This window comes from Bombina bombina, chromosome 1 (assembly GCF_027579735.1).
Source record: "Bombina bombina isolate aBomBom1 chromosome 1, aBomBom1.pri, whole genome shotgun sequence".
Taxonomy (NCBI): domain Eukaryota; kingdom Metazoa; phylum Chordata; class Amphibia; order Anura; family Bombinatoridae; genus Bombina; species Bombina bombina.
This window is the reverse complement of record NC_069499.1, coordinates 1,063,475,699-1,063,498,085: the sequence shown is the minus strand read 5'-3', so window position 1 is coordinate 1,063,498,085 and position 22,387 is coordinate 1,063,475,699. Positions and strand designations below refer to the sequence as shown.

Genomic DNA, 22,387 nt, shown 5'->3' with positions numbered 1-22,387 from the left:
CTTTGACTTCCTTGGGCTCTCTGACACTGCCCTCTCCTGGATCCACTCATCTCTCTAATAGGTCCTTTTCTGTCTCCTTTGCTGGCGGCGACTCCTCTCCATTGCCTCTGTCTGTTGGAGTACCTCAAGGCTCTTTTCTGGGTTCGCTACTCTTCTCTATTTATACTTCCTCACTGGGTAAACTTTTCAGTAGCTATGGTTTCAAGAATCACCTCTATGCTGATGATACTCAGATCTACCTATCCACCCCTGCACTCTCCCCTTCTGTCATTTCTCACATCAGTGTCTGCTTATTTGTCATTTCTTCTTGGATGGCCTCTCATCACCTAAAAAACAACATGTCCAAGACTGAGCTCCTTCTAATCCCCCCTCTAATTCTACCCCGGTTTCTAACGTTTCAATCACTGTTGGTGACACCACTATCTCCCCATCACCCCAAGTCAGCTGACTAGGAGAAACACTAGACTCCAATCTGTCCTTCATACCCCACATCCAATTGCTCTCATCATCCTGTCGCAACCACCTACGCAATATCTCCAAAATGTGTCCATTGCTAAGTGCTGAAACTACTAAACAGCTAATCAACTACCTGGTAATTTCCTGACTTGACTAATGTAATAACCTACTAACTGGATTTCCTCTCCCCTGCCTCTCCCCTCTTCAATCCATCCTAAATGCCTCTGCTAGGCTAATCCACCTCTCCCGAAGCTCTGTATCTGCTGCACCTCTCTGCGAGTCCCTTCACTGGCTCCCCACATTCACAGCAGAATTAAATTCAAAATTCTCACCCTGACCTACAAAGCCCTTACCAACGCAGCCCCCCTCTTCCTGTCCTCACTCATCAACAAATATACTCCAACCCACCCCCTAAGATCCAACAATGACCTGCTCCTTGCATCTTCTACCATCACCTCCTCCCATGCTAGACTACAGGACTTCTCTTGTGCCGCACCAACCATTTGGAGCTCCCTTTCTCAAGCTGTCAGACTTTCCCATAACCTTTCCTCAGCAAAGACCTTTTTGTTCAGGGAAGTCTATCTCCAAATCAGTAACAAATGAGTTTCACTTGCCTAATAGCTGCCCTCATCTAACTCCACACTAACATCATTCCCACCTTTGCAGTCTCTACCTCCTGTTTCTCACATTCCTACCCATCTAGATTGTAAGCTCCCATGGTAACAGGGCCCTCAATCTCCCCTGTATTTGTTTGTTAAAGTTTGTCTGGTGTCTTTTATATTGTATTGTACTGTGCTTTTATCTGTGTACCCATGGACAGCGGTCCGGAATCTGCTGTCACTTTATAAATAAAGAATAATAATAATAATAATAAAGCATGGTACTATAATACATTTAAACTAAGGCTGAACCCATTTTTGTGAAATTTGGCATCAAGATAGATTTAATTGTCTAATGCATATTTTTAGTAGTTTAAAAAATAAGAAATTGTTACTGAGATATGGGAGAATTTATCAAGCTGCATTTGTATCTTCTAACATACTGCGATACAAGCTCCAATGAGCAAGCCTCAAAACACAAATTTAAGAAGCAGTTTCTGATTCTTATCATCTCTGCTAGAGATAAATGGTGGAGATAAATCCCCCTGAACTCAATCGAGACACACTAGGGTTTCACATAGGCAACTGGCAACACAATATTAGTGGTTTTCAGAAAAAGATTAGCACTGTAGAAATATTGAGGGTTAAATTAAGAAATGTGTAGTAATGGTTCTATACAGTGGCGTCACTAGGGTTGGTGTCACCCGGTGCGGTAAGTTATGGTGTCACCCCCCCCCAGAAAGCAGACACACACAAAAACACAGGCACACACACATACAAACACTCAGACACACTTAAACACATACTCAGATGCACACACAAACATTCGGAAACACACTCAGACACACACACAAAAACACACACACAAAAACACTGAGACACACACACACACAAAAAATCAGACACACACTTATAAAATATGTAAACTGCACTGCATTAATTATAAAGCGCATGCCTAGAGCTGCTCCCTGGCTCAGCAGAGCATCAAATGAAAGATAAACAGAGCACTCTAAAAATAAATCACTAAAGAAAAGAAACTATGAAAATTCTGCTCTCTGACTCTGTTCCAAGTCTCTCAGTGCACAGCCCCGGGCCGCGTGCCTACCGCTTCTTATGGCCAATCACCTCTGCACTCTGCCCACCCCCAGACCCCCGCCCGCCCTCCTACCTGTTCAGTGTGCACTTAGTGTACCGTAACCGTAATGGTCTGGTGGGCATCATACGTGGCTCCTTCACTTTAAAGACAGTGTCAAACAGTCATGCGGTCAGGTGCCAGGCATCCCCTCATGATTTGCCAGTTCCCGTTTAGAGAGACAGCACAGCAGTGAGTGACTCCACTGCTCCACATGTCACTGAGCAGTGAGCACAGATAGGCACTTTTAGGCTAGCAGTGCAACTTTGCAAGCCCCACGGCATGCCCACAACATTCATAGCGAAATTGGGCAGGGGAGAAGCAAAGTGCAAACAAGCAAAAGCAGCCGGGAAAACTATTTGTTGAAATTGCAGCACTGTCTCAAGGGGCAAAAAAATTGTGTGTCTACAACTTCCCCAGTCCCACCAATGTTCACAAATGCCAGCCCCTCTAATAAAAAAAAAATCTATGCATCTCAACATTGTATTTCTTTGAATTTCAATAAAATTTAAAAAAATAATTTTTTTTTTTTTGTGTCACCCCCTGGAGGGTGTCACCCGGGTGCGCCCCCCCGCCCCCCCTAGTGACGCCACTGGTTCTATATATTAGATGAATAGAACTGCTGTATGGATGTTTTAAATCTTTTGAAATATTATGTTATGTTAATATTGTTTAATAGAAAAGTTTGATATTTTGTACAGGAGAATTGTATCCCTTTGTGGCTATAACAGCCGCAAATCTTCTGGGAAGGATTTCCACAACATTTTGGAGTGTGTATCTGGGAGTTTGTTTGTGCTCATTCAGCAAAATAAGCATTTGTGAGATTAGGCACTGATGTTGAATGAGAAGGTCTGGTTTGCAATCGCATTACATTTCATCCCAAAGGTGTCAGTGGGGTTGAGGTCAGGGCTCTAAGCAGGCCCCTCAAGTTCCTCCACAAAAATCTTTTCAAACCATGTTTTCATGGAACGTGTTTTTTTCACAGAACTCAATAATTAGTAGGGGTGCCCACATACTTGTGGCCATTTAGTCTTTGCATCTGTATGTATGTACTGTATGTATTCTAAATGCTTCATTTTAGCTTTCTTATGCAAATAAATTATTATAGAAACCTATTTCTTCTTTACAATAATTCTGCTTGAAATCAAGAGATGATTTATGTAAATGTTGGATTCATAGAGCTATGTTATGTGTCCATCTCGAATAGCCCTTAAGGTTCCTATGGTCTTTAAAAGCACACAAAATGAGATGAAAAATATATTTTCTTCACTAAAATACTCAACGCTCAATGCAAATTCATAAATATACACTTTGTTAAAAAAAAAATATGGTAACTTTTTTCAACTGAAAAATTATATTTTCAAGTAATAAAATTAGAAAATAAAGATAAATATGTCTGTTGTAAAAACATCCGCATTGAACATATTTTCTAAAAATATGGATCCCATCAAAATACAGGTTCTGAGCCAAGGTACATTTTATTCAGCACAATTATAGGAAATAATACAATATCAACAGTATCAAGCATATTAGTCAGCAGTGGGAAACAAACTGCATAGTTTATTGCTCATGTTCAATATTAAATATATTATTATAGTATAGAAAACAATCTTGTCAAAGAAGAAAATGAGCTTCTCTCCTGCCACACAGTTTAAAAGTTAAATGAAATTCCACTCTAGGCAACCAAAATATACATTTATTTGTGCACACAGTTCTAAAATCAATTTGTGCACACAGTTCTAAAATCAATTTGTGCACACAGTTCTAAAATCAATTTGTGCACACAGTTCAAAAATCAATTTGTGCACACAGTTCTAAAATCAATTTGTGCACACAGTTCTAAAATCAATTTGTGCACACAGTTCTAAAATTAATTTGTGCACACAGTTCTAAAATCAATTTGTGCACACAGTTCTAAAATCAATTTGTGCACACAGTTCTAAAATTAATTTGTGCACACAGTTCTAAAATCAATTTGTGCACACAGTTCTAAAATCAATTTGTGCACACAGTTCTAAAATCAATTTGTGCACACAGTTCTAAAATCAATTTGTGCACACAGTTCTAAAATCAATTTGTCCACACAGTTCTAAAATCAATTTGTGCACTCAGTTCTAAAATGTGTAGATTTTATTGTTAGAATTTGCATGTAGAAAGTTTTCTAACCAAGCTGATTTCCTAGGGATAGCTGAGGGTTGGAGTCTGCTCAGACCTGGTTGGTGCTGTTCTTGCCAGGGTAGGGTGTTGGTGTTCCTAGGTGGTTATGGGTGTTTCTGGACAGTACAAAGTTTGTTTTCTAGAAACCATGACATGAATGGGAGGGGGAAGTAGCAGGGGGCACAGTGGGACAGACCTCCCAGCCTATGAAAATCCAGAGAATGTTAGAAAGCTGGCATTTCTGCACCGTTTTGTTCCCAAAAAAATATTTAATGAATCAGATAGAGCATGCAATTTAAAACAACTTTCTAATTTACTTCTATTGTCAGTTTTTCTTTGTTCACTTGGTATCTTTTGTTGAAAAGCAGGAACGTATGCTTAGGAGCCAGCCCATTTCTGGAGCACTATATGGCAGCAATTTTACAAGAATGTTATCCATTTGCAAAAGCACTAGAGGGCAGCGCTATTTCCTGCCATGTAATGATCCAGATGCCTACCTAGGTATCTCTTCAACACAGAATATCATGGGAACAAAGTGAAATTTGATATTAGAAGTAAATTGGAATTTCGTTAAAATGGTAGGCACTGCCTGAATCACAAAAGAAACATTTTGGGTTTAATTTCCCTTTAACAGAAATTAATTTGGACCCTAATTTTAAAAAGGTTATACAAAAGGTCATGCACACCATTTAGCATTTTTAAGAAATCCGGGTTTAATAGGTTGTACCAGAATTAAATTTATACACCCACTCCCACACAACATCCGCAAGCCATACCCCCACACTCCCACTTACAGCAACACTCTAAATACAGTCATTCCAAATTGTTAGACATAGATATCAAGCAGGTAAGGAAAACATTTTTTATAAATATTTTCAAACAAATACAATTTTCCTTTTTTTTTTCACCTAATGTTTACATTATTTTGAAATGAGTAAAATGTTTAACTCAGACAGGGAAATCCTAGTCAAGTAAAGTCTAATAGTACCAGGCAAGAAATGTTTTATTGCTCACTCTTATAGCACAGCTGTTCACCATAAAAATAGCAAAACATGTCAAAACACACACTTCTATGTTACCACATAGACCCCAGAATGTCAACAGTGGTAAGGATAGATGGAATATTATGTTGCCTTTAATTGACCAACATAAGCACTGCATCTCAAACCATAACAGCCTGCAGACCACATACGTAAAGTGAGATACAGTTTTTGTGGGTTCCTTATTCTGCCAATTCATCTTTTAAATATTCATTCCAGCGAGCTAGGTATTTGTAAAGGCGGGATCATCAGAATCACTAGGATTAATAGCGGATGGGGAAGGCTATATAAGGAAGATGAATAATATTTATGCAAATTTATATTAAAATGTTACAGAGCTGCTTCTTTTTAATTTGCAATGAGATTACACCATTCTTACAACAGTAAAATATTTTATTCTTGCACAATATTTTGGCATATGAGAGTAAACTGTGGGAATTTATTTGTGGTCAGTATTACTAGGGAACCACTGAGTATTGACATGTCTTGTGACTTCTGCTGTTTAAACAGGATTTGCTTTAATAGGCTAAAACAAATCTCTGTTATTTGCTGTGTGTATTAGCGCAGCAATCTGATCATTTTTATCTATAAATGCAGATTCTTTATCAGCAATTAAGCACTGCATTTCAAAAGATCTATGTATAAACTAAGGCCTAAATCAGTGGCGTATTTAGGTTTTGTGCTGCCCTAGGCACTCAAAATTCTGCTGCCCCTCAGTCTTGATAAAGGCCTAGAGAGGGCCGAAACGCGTAGACCTGCACTGGTAAGCCTTATTTCAGTTGGAGAATTTATTTTTGATTATTCTACACATTTGTTTTATCCTTTTTCTCCACAGGTTTTTCCTCACAGTATCTTTTTCTATCTTGGCCCAGCACCTGTTGGTATCGACAGCACTAGGGGCAGTTATCATCACCATTGGACACATTCAATATCATTGGTTCATTCAATTAACTTTTGTATTTCAGTCTTTTGGATATTTTACACTACACTACCCCACAGGATTGACACCACTTAATATCAAAAACATCACTTTTGGACAATTTTTGGATCTTTTTTGGTATTTTTTGGACTACTTTTGGAGTCATTTTTTGAGATTTTTTCACCGATATTTTGTAACATTTACACGCACTTATGCACATTGCCATGTATGTGTTGTTTTGGTTCTATCCTTGAATACTTATCCATTGCTGCAGGATTTTATCTAACTGTTTTACATTTTACATTGTCAATTTTATGCATTTCTATGTTATTTTATGCGTGGATCCATGCCGTTTGTAATTATTGTTTAACTCTTATTGTAATTATTGTGTATTAAATATCACTTATTATTTTTAACCTACCTTATCCTCCGTTTGTCTGGCGCCTGGGCACGCTCTTTACTTTTGACTTATCTAAGGTGATAGCTAGGTATCACCACCCTGGGCATTTAAGGTATAGTTGGCGCTGGGGTATACCTCTGTTTAAATATTCTTAGTTGAAAGCTAAACCTAGGAGGTTCATATGCTAATTTCTTAGACCTTGAAGGCCGCCTCTAATCTAAATGCATTATAATAGTTTTTCACCACTAGAGGGCATTAGTTCACGTGTTTGATATAGATAACATTGAGCTCATGCACGTGAATTTACCATGGAGACAGCTCTGATTGGCTAAAATGCAAGTCTGTCAAAAGAACTGAAATAAGGGGACAGTCTGCTGAGGCTTAGATACAAGGTAAATACAGAGGTAAAATGTGTATAATTATAACTGTGTTGGTTATGCAAAACTGGAGAATTGGTAAATAAGGGATTATCTATCCTTTAAAACAACAAAAATACTGGTGTTGACTGTCCCTTTAACATGTTCCCCCATCAAATTCAATGGCACTTGAAAAGTGGAAAAAAACAACCTAACAACTAATCCCTGATTGCGTTTTCTCAAGTGAACTAACCTGACACAAAATATTAATATTTCACATTCCAATGTTCTTAACATAGCAGAATGTGTTCTATTTATATTTATATTTTATATATATATATATATATATATATATATATATATATATATATATATATATATATATATGTGTGTGTGTGTGTGTGTGTACAGGATTATATATAGGTATAGATATACAGTTTATATATATATATATATATATATATATATATATATATATATATATATATATATATAGGAATATCTATTTAAAAATACTTAGAACATATTTACCTATGTGAAGAACATTAGAATGTGAAATATGTACAGCACATACACAGTTAAACTCTTTATTAAATATGAATATTGCATAAATATGTTTTTTCATGTTTTTAGCTACTTGACTGCAAAGTGCTCCAATGTACTTCTTTATATATATATATATATATATATATATATATATATATATATATATATATATATATATATATATATATATATCTACATGTATACATATGTATATATGTATTTATGTACTTATATGTGCATATATGTCTGTACATACACATATAAATACATATGTACAAACATATAAACACACATATATATGTTTATATGTGCATCTTTATTGACTCGTGTAACCGTTAATGAGAACTCTGAAATTCAATTGTGCTCAAGCTAATGCGTTTACTTTCAACTCGTAAAACGCTTGTTTACTTCCGACTCGCTCAAAGAGCCGCAATAAACCCATTTTCGCTCATGCGCAACAGTTAGAGTGCCACTCATAATCTAGCCCTCTGTCAGAAAGCAAAAAAGCGTTTTCGGGAGAAAATCACTGATAGATTGTGATTGACGGCAAAATGTTTTAAAGCCATTTAAAAAAAAAAAAAAAATCTAATTTGCTAGCAAAACTCACAAGCGTATTTTTTACGTATAAACTTTAGAAAACTAATGAGCAGAACAATTAGGGGTCGATTTATCAAATGCTTCCCTAACCTCTTCACCCCTACTTAGGTGGCGAATTTCAATCTTGACAGCTCCTGCCCATGCATGATTGGCTGTGTGCGGGCAGGCAGCGGCGTTGCACAAGATCGCAAAATAGCGTTCTTGTGCAATGCTGAATTCCGGCAAGCTGTGGCGGACAGGGGTGCATATGTACGCCCCTGTCCGCTGCAGCTTGATAAATCGACCCCTTAAAGGCCAGATGCAATTGAGCTCCTGCACTAATCAGTACATATAGCTTGTAGCACGATCAGAGGCAAACTATGGCATAATTAAAGGTACACAGTGCTCCAAAATGTTTTAACATCCATATGAAAGAGCAACATGTTACTTTTTTTGCCTAAAAAAAATAAATAAAATAAAGCTAATTTCAGTTGAACACTTATAATATTTGTTGGCTGTTAGGTACTTTTGAGCATTAGTAGGAAGCTCCGATCATCCAATAAACATTTGTAGTAAGTGCCTACTTGCTATGATTTTTTTCAACTCCAGTCCTCAGGGCCCCTACCAATCCTGATTTTAAAGATTACTTTGAGTGAAAGCAGGTTAGTAACCATGGTTACTGATCAGCTGATTATTTAATGTGCCCTACTTCAGATATCCTGAAAGTCTGGCCTGTTAGGGAGCCCTATAGACGAGAATTTGCATGAGTCAATGAGGATTAGCAGGAAGCACATGACTGATACCACTATCAACAAAACACCCATGTATCTCTGAGGGGATTGGAAAAAACACACTTTTTGGAAGTAAATCACAGGAACAAAAGCAAATGATGAATCCACTTTGGGTTTGATTTATCAAGTAGTGGGCAGACAAGGTTTCCAGATATGGAACCTGTCAATCACACAAGAGCATGGTCTAAAATGAAGGCACAACATTGGCTATATTGCTGCCTCCCCAGCTTGATGAATAGCAAATTGTGTTTTTACAAAGCAGGAAGATTTTAAATTGGAATTCATTTGGAGATTAATGTCTCTTTAAGTATAACATACAAAAGACTTGAGACTGAAATCTGTAGTCTAGATGATATTGAGGAAAAAGCTTGATTACAAAAAATATGGTAATTGTATTGCTCATGATAAGTTAATTACAACTAAAACATATCATAGCAAACAGCTTGTTAAAAGAACAAGCGTGAATTGTTGGTAGCTTATTAAAATAATTCCCTCAAAATATACTTTCAGTCGTGAAATGAGCATAAATGCAATTAAAGATGCAAATTCATTGGCATTTGTACTCATTTAAGAGGCAATATAAAGCTGCCATATTTTTCTGCTAATACCTCAGGGTTTTCAAGTAGCAGTAAAAATACTTTTATAGCAAATAATTTTTCATGCAACTACTAATTTGTTTTATTTATGACATTTTTAGCATAGTGTAGCAAACAACACAGAGATAATATCTTCAAGAGATAGATTTTGAGGTTTTTCACAGTAATTACAGAACATCTTATATGTTGGTTGATAAACAAATTTCAATGGAAGGTATCAAAAAGCTTTATGATGGTATATAGCTGCTATTAAGCTCAAAACAAAGCATGTTTAATGGGCCATTATAGTGGTAAAACAGCACACTCTGACTCTAATTTGTTAGAGAATTTCATTTTAGCTTTAACACAGATTAAACACAAAGTTAAAGTACCTCCCTGGAGCAGCAAAAAACTTTTAGTTCAGAGCAAAACAACTGCCGGTGAGCCAATCAACAGTGGTAGTTATATAAACCCAGTTGTGCAGCTTCCTCTGTGGATTGAAATGTCACCTTTGCTAGGAAATTTGTAAGGTTTAGCAGGATGTCCAGTAAAATCGTCACAAAAATACTGGGAACTTAAACGTCCAGTTTTTTAATTTCTCTGAGTGTTAGCTAAATGTGAAAGGCCTTCTATGCCTAAATGCATTACAAATATGGCACAGAAAGGAGTGAGGGGCAGTCAAAAGGGTCAATTATTTATTTGTTGTCAGCCACAAAGGTAAAATTATGTATCTGTTACTTGCAGCTAAGGAGCAAAATGACTGCCCAGTTGTGAAAAATACACATTGCAGGATCAAGAGTGGGGGCTGAGGTAGAACTTTTTGAGGGGCCAATGTGTGACCCTAGTAACCATTGTGCCCAGTGACCAAAAAACTGCCCTTTTTTTGTGGAGGACAACTTGCAACCCTACTTATCATCAATACTCCTGTCTCATATCTACAAGCTGGCTCTGTGTCTTGCATGGGTTATGGTTTGTGCTCATGCTAATAATACTAGTAGATGGTAACGAGCAAGACATATCCTAATTTGCCTCATGGGAAACTAAAAGGCTATAAAAATAGGAAGGCAAACATATAGTCCAAATAACATCATAAACACAGCAAGTGGGGTACAAGATAAATAATATATATATATATATATATATATATATATATATACACACCACACTCATATACTGGTGAGGAACATTAAGTAAAAAATGCTTTTAAAGTGGTCTTCTAAGGTATTGCAATTGCACAGCCTTTATTGTACATTTGCGCTAGGATTTTATGCATCACCACAAAGAGATGAGATTGAACGATAAAACACTTACAGAAAGCGGTTTTGCATTAGACTCATCCTGCATTAAGCACACTGTACCAGTGATGGTCATTTTCCTGCAGTTTTTGTTACAAAGTGCTGTGAGACACAAAGCAGAGAACAGAATACCAGCTCGCAACTGGGCAAACTGGGGTACCCCTTACCTGGCTAGGGATGTATTTGTGAGAATTATTGCAGTAGGCACATACAAAGACAATCTGGGAAATGGTTTTAAGTCATGGGGCCCATTTATCAAGCTCCGTATGGAGTTTGAGGGCCCGTGTTTCTGGCGAGCCTTCAGAAACACCAGTTATGGAGCAGCGGTCTAAAGACCGCTGCTCCATAACCTGTCCGCCTGCTCTGAGGAGGCGGACAGACATCGCCACAATTCAACCCACTCAAATACGATTGGGTTGATTGACACCCCCCTGCTGGCGGCCGACTGGCCGCGAATCTACAGGCGGCGGCATTGCACAAGCAGTTCACAAGAGCTGCTGGTGCAATGCTGAATGCGGAGAGCGTATTGCTGATCAGATCATGTCGGACAGACACATAATAAATAGGCCCCCATGAGTCAAGACAAAAAGGTTTCAGGTTCTCTGAATTACAAAAAATATGTCTAACTTTTCAAATGATGAGCACATTAGCTTTATTTCCATTTGCAGTACAAAAGGAATTACATCTAGAAATTATAGTCATTTTGTCCCTAACAATAACCAATAAATGTGGACATTTTTAAGAAGGGACCACACAAAAAAACCCCCAAAGCCTCCACTTTTCAGGTGAGTATAAGACTACACTTCCTAAAGCCACTAACTCTTTTTTATTTTTTTATTTATATATATTTTTTTTTGTTAAATGAATTTTTATTTGGTTTTAGAATGAAAGGTACACTTGGGGACAAACAAACACAAACAAAAGGATCAGACACGCAGGTCCGGTTGCAATAGCTGTCAAAACATTGATACATCATAAGTAAATTGCAGGGATTTGCGGTGAAAATAATTCACCAAGATTGAACCCTAGTGTAGGCTCTGAATATGGGGGGGGGGGGTGCTTATAAATTAAATGTAATGCTCCAAAGAGCAAGTCAGGGTAAGTTGCTGTATTATGTATTAATGGGTTTGTCCATATAGATTGAGGAGCAGGTTCTGAACATCTTGAAATGTAGGTAACAAAAAATTCCAGAGACAAGTGAGATGCACATTGTACCTAGTACACACTGTACCTAGCACCCACCGTACCTAGCACTCACCGTGCCTAGCACACACTGAACCTAGTACTCACTGCACCTAGCACTCACTGCATCTACACCCACTGCACCTAGCACACTCCGTACCCAGCATGCACCGTACCCAGCACACATTATACCTAGCACACGCTGTACTTAACACTCGTACTTAGCACACGCCGTGCCCAGCACACATTATACCTAGCACACACTGCTATAAGGTATTGCAATTCCACAGCCTTTCATTGTACCTAACACTCATTGTACCTAACACTCATTGTACCTAACACTCATTGTACCTAGCACACACTGTACCAAGCACAAACTGTACCAAGCACACATTATACCTAGCACACACTGTACCTAGCACTCACCGTACCTAGCACTCACCGTACCTAGCACTCACCGTACCTAGCACACACTATACCTAGCACACACTGTACCTAGCACTTACTATACCTAGCACACACTATACCTAGCACACACTATACCTAGCACACACTATATCTAGCCCACACTGTACCTAGCACTCACCGTACCTAGCACTCACCGTACCTAGCACACACTATACCTAGCACTTACTATACCTAGCACACACTGTACCTAGCACACACTATACCTAGCACACACTATACCTAGCACACACTGTACCTACCACACACTATACCTAGCACACACTATACCTAGCACACACTATACCTAGCACACACTATACCTAGCACACACTGTACCTAGCACACACTATACCTAGCACACACTGTACCTAGCACACACTGTACCTAGCACACACTATACCTAGCACACACTGTACCTAGCACACACTGTACCTAGCACACACTATACCTAGCACACACTGTACCTAGCACTCACCATACCTAGCACACACTATACCTAGCACACACTGTACCTAGCGCTTACTATACCTAGCACACACTATACCTAGCACACGCTGTACCTAGCACACACTATACCTAGCACACGCTGTACCTAGCACACACTATACCTAGCACACACTGTACCTAGCACACACTGTACCTAGCACTCACCGTACCTAGCACACACTGTACCTAGCGCTTACTATACCTAGCACACATTGTACCTAGCACACGCTGTACCTAGCCACTAACTCTTTTTATTCAGCAGGTTGTCAGAAAGGGAATGTAGCATGTTAATTTGGACAAACAACAAGATATAAAAAAAACTGTTACAAGTTTTTTACATCTAATTGCTCTTGTATAAAAAGATGTTTAGAGCAGTAAAATGACATTAGCATATGACCAAGAGTGCCCCTTTGTTTTATAAAAGGCTGCTGGACAACTCTGAGAGACTCTATTTACTACTATAACCTACAAGCCAATCAAGAAAATGTAAAAGAGCTAAATGAATTGGAGCCACTGAGGGGAGTGACAAGAATGGGTTAAAAACACTTCATAGAAATACATTTTGAATTGGTCACATTCTCCACCTTGCTCATTCTACCTTAGGAATAGCCTAGTACAAATCTGCTAAAGATATATTCAGGTACTTGCACTATGTAACATCTTAACATTTTGCAACTCTGTTTTGGCATTACAGCTATGTTCAGTCTGCAAGATCATGATTACATCCATTTTATGGAAGTTTCTGGACATCCCTAACAAGATAAATAAAGTGACAGGTCAAAAGTAGCTTTGGATATTTTATTAAAGGGACACTATACCCATTTTTTTCTTTCATGATTCAGATAGAGCATGCAATTTTAAGCAACTTTCTAATTTACCCCATTATCACATTTTCTTTATTCTCTTACATCAAAAATGCAAGTTTAGATGCCGGCCCATTTTTGGTAAACAACCTGGGTTGTTCTTGCTGATTGGTGGATAAATTCCCCCACCAATAAACAAGTGCTGTCCAGAGTCTGAACCCAAAATTGGCTGGCTCCTTAGCTTAGATGCCTTCTTTTTCAAATAAAGATAGTAAGAGAATGACGAAAAATTTTAATAGGAGTAAAGTAGAAAGTTGCTTAAAATTGCTTGCTCTATATGAATCATGAAAGAAAAAAAATTGTGTTCAGTGTCCCTTTAAGGTAACTTTAGGCAAAAGTACACATCACATGCACATGTCTGTGCCTAGTAAGGTGGTTATTTCTTCCAAATGGTGCATGGATCAGAATTTAAATCCGAGTTAGAAATGAAACAGCCAAAGTTGGTGTATAGAAAACATTCATTTATAGTTTTACTGTATGTCTTTAAATAAAGCCTTAGTTTAAATAAAACTTGTGACAGAAAGATCAATGCTAAATTATGAGTCATATAAAATAAATAAACTGTATCTCACTTCTTGTATCTGTAGATATAAGTAACTTTCAGTGATGTTTGCAAACAGGACTATTATCTACTGAAACTTCAGATGGAGCATGCAGTTTAAATAGACTTCACAACTTACTTCCATTATCAAATTGTGCACAGTCATTTTATATATGCACACTTTCTGAGGCACCAGCTACTACTGAGCATGTGCAAGAGTTCACAGTGTATACGTATACTTGTCTGTGATTGGCTGATGGCTGTCACTTGATATAGCGTGATGGCAAATTGTAGTAAATCTTGAAATTTGTCAGAAAAAAAATCTACTGCCTATTCAAAATTCAGAGTAGGTGCTATTGCATTGTCTTTTATTATGCAATTGTTAGTTATGCAATTATACTGTATTTAATGCTCCTTAACTGGTAACATTTTATAAACAAACATTTGTACAAAGGACAGGACAGTGGCCTTTAATACGTTTTGAACTTGTCAAAATTACAAAGTTTTCACTGTGACAAAAATGTAACATTTTCATATAGAAACATCATCAAATAAAATGTATAGGTAAAGCTACTATCTTCAATCAGTTTTGAGCTTAATAAATTAAATTATACTTTATTTCTTACCTGTCCTGTATCCAGTATTATTCAGATAGACAGAAAATGTGTGTGCCTCGTGTTGCGCTTGCCAAGATGGAGATGAGCAGTTCTCATTGTTGGTATAGGTGTTGTGGTTGTGAACGTACTTCCCAGTGAGGATAGAGGAACGTGATGGGCAGCACATTGGCGTGGTCACAAATGCATTGATGAAGTGGGTACCTCCTTGCTCCATAATACGCCTTGTCTTATTCATCACTTGCATAGAGCCTAGATTTAACAAACAAGACCAGTGAAATGTTTAAATCCATAAACCATCATAAATAGACATTTGTTTAAGTAGACCTTTTCTAAACGTAACTGCAACAAAGTGGGGTTTTTATTTTTCTAAATATTAATTTTTTTGACTGCAAAAATCACTTAAGCATATAATTGCCTTTTAAAGGTCTCTTAAAGTGACATAAATGCCTTCTTATAATAAGACTTTTCTATAGTCTTAAAATAAGTTAACACACCAACCATATTGTAAACATTCTGAATATACTAACATTTTGTTTGCTGTAATTGATTTTCAAAGCAAACTTGCTTTATTAGGAATACTGGAATAGACAGTGGTAGTCACTGTCCTCTTATTGACAAAACCTGCTTTGTTATGTTGGCATATCTTATGGCCAGTGTTCTCTCAAAGGTCACATTTTGTAAACGGCCCAGCAGTGAAACAGTTAATAAGGGAACCATACCTTGTAGTCAGTATTGTGTAGTGTTTGCTAACTGCAGGGTGTGGTTCCCTAATTAACTGTTTCACTGCTAGGCCACTTATAAAATGTGGTCTTAGATTGAACACTGCTTATGACCTCTGGTGAAGCTAGGGTTGCCACCTCGGCCATGTTTTCCTGGACACTTATGAGTTACACATGCTGCAGGGTGTGCTGGGAGGAACATGTATTGTGCTGTTCATGAGCACTATTCATGTGATGTCCAGAGTTTTTTTTTACTATGCATGATTAGTATGTAGCAAATAAAAAATGTATTTTGTTGAAAGTGAATGTTTCAAATGTAAATCCCAGATAATTGTTCATCTATAGCCATGATTTATGTTCTCTTGTAAATAAACATAAGTAGGCTGATAGGAGCTTAGGAGCACACGTGTTTATAGCAGTCTACAGCAGCGATGTTTGTAACTATGTATAGCATTGCTAGAAAGGTTGTTGCAAACACTGAACCCAGATGGCTAAAGACACATGCAAGTTTCTGAGCTCATCTAGGATTGCTGTTTAACAAAGGATACCAACAGGGCCAACCTTAGCATTTGCGGGGCCCAAAAACCAAGCACAGTTGATAATAGAAGTAAAATGGAAAGTTGTTTAAAATACCATTCTAATCTCTACCCAATCTATTTAAGTTTAATTTTGCCTTTACCGTCCCTTTAAGCATGTATTATATAATAAGTGAAAGAAAAAAAGACACAAAGAATAAAAATATCGATTTCTTAAATCCATTGAAACTGGTGTTTTATTACCCAAACGTGCTTCCCTTTTTTTTTTTTTTTTTTTTAAAACAAGCTTTATTAAATGAAACATATAAAGATACAGAGTCACAAAATAAAAATGTATGGTTGTACATAATTGAAATGGCATGAAGACGCGTGGCACACGCACCCTCAACAACGAGTGTGATATGTGACAGAAGGCTTGCATTTTTTTTTTTTTTTTTTAACATAAATTAACATTTTTTGCCATAAATTAAGTTAGCGCACACGCTTAATTTGGCAGTGCACCGTAGGTATTAAAAGAGCGGGAATTGAGGAAGGAGAAGTAGGATAAGAAGAGAAGGCACAGAAGGAAGGAGGGAGAGGAGGAAAAAAACAAAAAAAAAAAAACAAAACAAAAAAAAAACAAAACAAAAAAACAACAAACAAACAAACCTGGTAATGGGTAGGGAAGAACCCTTAATAGGTTAGCTCTACTTTTTTAGGGGGATTTGGCTTTTGACAGGAAAGACGGGGTATCCACCGTCATCCTCACGCAGGGGCAGAGTTCCAGACAGCCATCATCATTTCAAACTTAGGCAGTTGTTTGCTTTTAAAATAGTGTAATTTTTCCAAGAGCAGAAGTTCATCTACAGAGGAGCGCCAGTCCTCCAGGGATGGCACCTCCACAGATTTCCATAGTTTAGGGATGAGTCTCTTGGCTCCAGTCAGCATTAGCAGGAGAAGAGCCCGACCGTGACTTGTCACAATCTTAGGTAGGTTCAGAAACAGCAGGGTTTCTAGAGAAAGTGCGATATTTGTTTCCAATTTAGTGGAGATCTCCTCTATCACTTTCGACCAGAAGTTGGTTAATTTAGGGCAGTCCCACCATATATGAGAGAGTGTGCCCTGTGCTCCGCAGCCCCTCCAACAAGCCGCGTTAGCCGTGGGAAAAAGCTGGTGTAACCTGACCGGCGTATAGTACCACCGAGTGTGGAGTTTAAGCTGAATTTCTTGTACTCTGGCTGACGCAGATGAGCGTCTGACCAGTTCGAAAGACTTAAACCAATCTTCCTCCTCTATTGTGTAATTAAATTCTTTGTTCCAGGCCCTCGTGTAAGAAGGTAACTGTGTATCTGGAGGGATGAGGAGGAGTTTGTAAATCTTCGAGATCAGCTTCCTAGGGGGGCTGATAGACGTGCACAAAGACTCAAAGGGAGTCAGTTCCCTGACGAAATTGTTTTTTTGTTTATGTGATGTGAGGAAGTGTGAGAGTTGATGGTATCTAAGCCAGGAGGAGAAAATGTAACCTACTTGTTCTTGCATTTGTTGTTGAGATTTAAGCCTGCCCTCTGCTAGTGCAAAATGTAAGACACCATCTCTTAGACTGTAAGGGGAATATTCACGCCTGCTCAGATTGTAGTATGGAGTGTCAGGGTTTTCTAGTATGGGGATCATTGGTGAGCAGATGGAGGAGATGTGAGTACTTGTAGCTAAAAGCCTGTCCCATGTAAGAAGGGTTTCTAGCGTAAGGTGGTATTTTTGAATTATTTTGGGGCGTTTTGATGCCGAAATCCAAGCCAGGATGCTAACATTATTTAGCTGGAGAATCTGTCCATCTAGCCTGACCCACTGCTTTTGAGTAGTGTTTTGCGACCACTCCACTAGTCTCTGTAATATTATGGCTTTTCTATACAAAGTCAGGTCTGGGAAGCCCAGGCCTCCCCTGTCCCGTGGTAGATATAGTGTCTTTCTAGGGATTCTCGGTCTAGTCCCAGCCCAGATGAATTGTTCAATAGTCCTCTGTAGTTGGGGTAGGAAGTCAGTCGGTAAGTGAATAGGGACGGTCTGTATTACATAGAGAATTCGAGGCAATATGTTCATCTTAATGAGGCCAATTTTCCCCAGCCAGGACAGCGATTTATTTTTCCAGGATGATAGATCGTTAATAATTTCTCTTCTCAGGGGTAGATAGTTATTTCTGAAAATATCTGAGGGGTCTGCAGATAGGAATATACCGAGATATTTCAGCTTGGTGGCAGCTGTAGGGACCTTGTATTCGGTCTCTAGGAGGCGAATATGATCTACAGGGGCATTTATGTTAAGGAGTTCAGATTTTGATAAGTTTAGGTGGAAGTTAGACAATGCACCATATTCATCTAGCTCCTTCAGGAGCTGAGGACGTGCTTCCCTTTTAAAAGCTTCTTCTCTCCTAAACTGAGGCCAGTTACTCAGATATAAATAAGCTACTATACAGATTACAAAAAAAAAACTGTGTAGAATGTAGCAGTATTGGTCTTGAATTCTGGTGTATGCACTTCCACTTCTTGCGGGAAGGAGAAAATCTACAATTTTCATTATTAAAGGGACAGTAAAATCAAACTTTTATGAATCAGACAGAGCATGTAATTTTAAACAACTTTCAAATTTGCTTATGTTATATAATGTGTTTCATTCTCTTGGTATCCTTTATTGAAGGAGCAACAATCCACTACTGGCTGAACACATTAGGTGAGCCAAAATCAAGAGGCATATATGTGCAGCCACCAATCTGCAGCTAGCTCCCAGTAGTGCATTACTGCTCCTGAGCCTACCTATGTATGCTTTTCAACATAAGATACCATAGGAAAAGTAAATTTGGTAATAGAAGTAAATCATAAAATTGTTTAGATAATACCCAAATGTTGGAGCTGTTGAAAGTGATTCAATGTAGCTGTAAAAAACGGACTAAAAAAATATCCCCTGAACATCACCTGTAAAAAAAGTTCCTCAAAATGTCCTCAGTAGTCACATAACATTGTAAAGGGAATTAAGCACCCAATCAGGATGTTTGCCCAAAGACTTGAAGGGGAGCGTGCATCTGGCATGTGCAGAAAACTTTATTTCCTTTCCCAGTTTAAAGGGATATTCCAGCCAAATTTGAAATGCACATGAGTGCATTTCACTTTTAAATAGAATGCTTTCTAGTGAAACCTTTATCTGTTGCTCTGTGCACCAGCATTTTAAATACAGCACTTGCTCAAGGTGCTTGTAGTACCATCTAGTAATGACTCCATTTGTTAATTGCTGACATGAGACAAGACACACTGGCTCTCTGACCAGCTGCAGTATATAAAATGCTGGTGCTGTGAGAATATCTAGATATGCTTCATGTGCATGCGCAAAGGAAAATGCTAGCACTGAACTAGTTATCATGTTTACTAGAAGCATTTTTGCCAATACATGTATATTGCAAATGTGTTTCCATTCTAAGATGTCCCTAAAGGAGCTTTACTATGAAATCTTGTGATATTTCAGTGAAATCCAATGAGATCACAGTAAAGCAAAGTGTGACATCAGCACTGATGAAGCTCATTGGCTGCTTTATTTCTACATGAAGGTGACAGTAGTTGAAAGATAACTGTTTACAGAGCATTTATTATTGTGAGCTGAAGAAATTTTGAGGTAAAATAACTTCCTTTTATAGATGTTCTTTTCAAGCTTTTTACAGTTATGCTGCGTCACTTCCATAAGAGAAAATGTTTGGGTTTCATGTCCTTTTAAATGACAGGAAACAGAACAAAGTAAATAATGAAAGTATGTAGAAAATTAAACACAAAAAACATTTTAAAGAAAAGAAAATTTTGCGTTTTATGACTTTTTAAAGGAACATAAAAGTGCAAAAAGTAAATGCTCTAATAAAGGGTAATACCCTATTGCTTCCATGTAACTGTTTCACCCCTGCAAAGCGATTAAACACATAGTTAAACCCAGCCCGATAGCAGTAATGGACTACTGGGAGCTAGCTGAACACATCTGGTGAACCAGTGTCAACAAACAAATGTTTGCAGCCACCAATCACCAGCTAGCTCTCAGTAGTGAACTGCTGATATTGAGGATATGTACATATGCTTTTTTATGCAATGGACACCAAGAAACCAAAGTTAATCTGAAAGCAAAAGTAAATTTAAAAACATGTTAAAATGAAATGCTCTATCTGAAACATGAACGTTTATATATTATGTTCATGTCTCTTTAAAGGGACAGTATACACTCATTTTCATATAACTGCATGTAATAGACACTACTATAAAGAATAATATGCACAGATACTGATATAAAAATCCAGTATAAAACTGTTTAAAAACTTACTTAGAAGCTGTCACTTTACCTCTGTTGAAAAGGCAGCTGGAAAGCCCACTGCAAGTGGCAAATAAGACACTCCCCCCCTCCCCCTTCTTTTGCATATGAAAAGACCCTTTACACAAACAGGAGCAAGCTGGAGTAGGTAGTCGAGCGTATTCACATAAAACTTTGGGGCTTGGTTAGGAGTCTGAAAATCAGAGCAATGTTATTTAAAAATAAGCAAAACTATACATTAATTAAAAAAAAAAACAACTTTATGGGCTATATAAATAGATTATCTACAAAACATTTATGCAAAGAAAAAATGAGTGTATAATGTCCCTTTAAGGGCTAGTCCCATGTGACCTGCTATTGATAACTACAGCTGCTGCACAGTAATGTTATATAACTGTCAACCATCATACTTGAGCCTCTTATTAATATATATTTATTTCATGTAAGTGGCCAGAGTCCATGAGCTAGTGACGTATGGGATATACATTCCTACCAGGAGGGGGCAAAGTTTCCCAAACCTCAAAATGCCTATAAATACACCTTGCACCTCACTCATACCTCAGTTTTACAAACTTTGCCTACTTGTAGAAGTGGTGAAGCAAGAGGTTCTTGATTTTCTTCTGTGAAAGACGCTTCTATGCATTTGAAGCCCAGTTCCTCTCTAAGTACAGTGTTTGTCTGAGGGATGTAAAGGGAGTACTGCCTGATGATACCATGTTTGCGCCTATGGGAAATCTATTCTAGGGCTCTCTGTAAATTCGGTTGCGGGAATTCATCTGCTGCCTCCCTTTACAGATGGACATTACACTGTGTGCAGAATTATTAGGCAAATGAGTATTTTGACCACATCATCCTCTTTATGCATGTTGTCTTACTCCAAGCTGTATAGGCTCGAAAGCCTACTACCAATTAAGCATATTAGGTGATGTGCATCTCTGTAATGAGAAGGGGTGTGGTCTAATGACATCAACACCCTATATCAGGTGTGCATAATTATTAGGCAACTTCCTTTCCTTTGGCAAAATGGGTCAAAAGAAGGACTTGACAGGCTCAGAAAAGTCAAAAATAGTGAGATATCTTGCAGAGGGATGCAGCACTCTTAAAATTGCAAAGCTTCTGAAGCGTGATCATCGAAAAATCAAGCGTTTCATTCAAAATAGTCAACAGGGTCGCAAGAAGCGTGTGGAAAAACCAAGGCGCAAAATAACTGCCCATGAACTGAGAAAAGTCAAGCGTGCAGCTGCCAAGATGCCACTTGCCACCAGTTTGGCCATATTTCAGAGCTGCAACATCACTGGAGTGCCCAAAAGCACAAGGTGTGCAATACTCAGAGACATGGCCAAGGTAAGAAAGGCTGAAAACGACCACCACTGAACAAAACACACAAGCTGAAACGTCAAGACTGGGCCAAGAAATATCTCAAGACTGATTTTTCTAAGGTTTTATGGACTGATGAAATGAGAGTCTTGATGGGCCAGATGGATGGGCCCATGGCTGGATTGGTAAAGGGCAGAGAGCTCCAGTCCGACTCAGATGCCAGCAAGGTGGAGGTGGAGTACTGGTTTGGGCTGGTATCATCAAAGATGAGCTTGTGGGGCCTTTTCGGGTTGAGGATGGAGTCAAGCTCAACTCCCAGTCCTACTGCCAGTTTCTGGAAGACACCTTCTTCAAGCAGTGGTACAGGAAGAAGTCTGCATTCTTCAAGAAAAACATGATTTTCATGCAGGACAATGCTCCATTACACGCGTCCAAGTACTCCACAGCGTGGCTGGCAAGAAAGGGTATAAAAGAAGAAAATCTAATGACATGGCCTCCTTGTTCACCTGATCTGAACCCCATTGAG

The 22,387-nt window shown here is 38.2% G+C and overlaps 1 protein-coding gene across 8 annotated transcripts in view; it reads right to left on the bottom strand.

Annotated features, from left to right (window-relative positions):
- Positions 1 to 22,387, bottom strand: part of SULF2 (sulfatase 2) — a 904,152-nt gene that overhangs the window by 145,420 nt on the left and 736,345 nt on the right. For all 8 annotated transcript variants that reach the window (XM_053690481.1, XM_053690402.1, XM_053690933.1 and 5 more), the window contains one exon: positions 14,988 to 15,227. In XM_053690481.1, the coding sequence (XP_053546456.1) occupies positions 14,988 to 15,227 (240 nt within the window). The remainder of the gene's footprint in view (positions 1 to 14,987; positions 15,228 to 22,387) is intronic.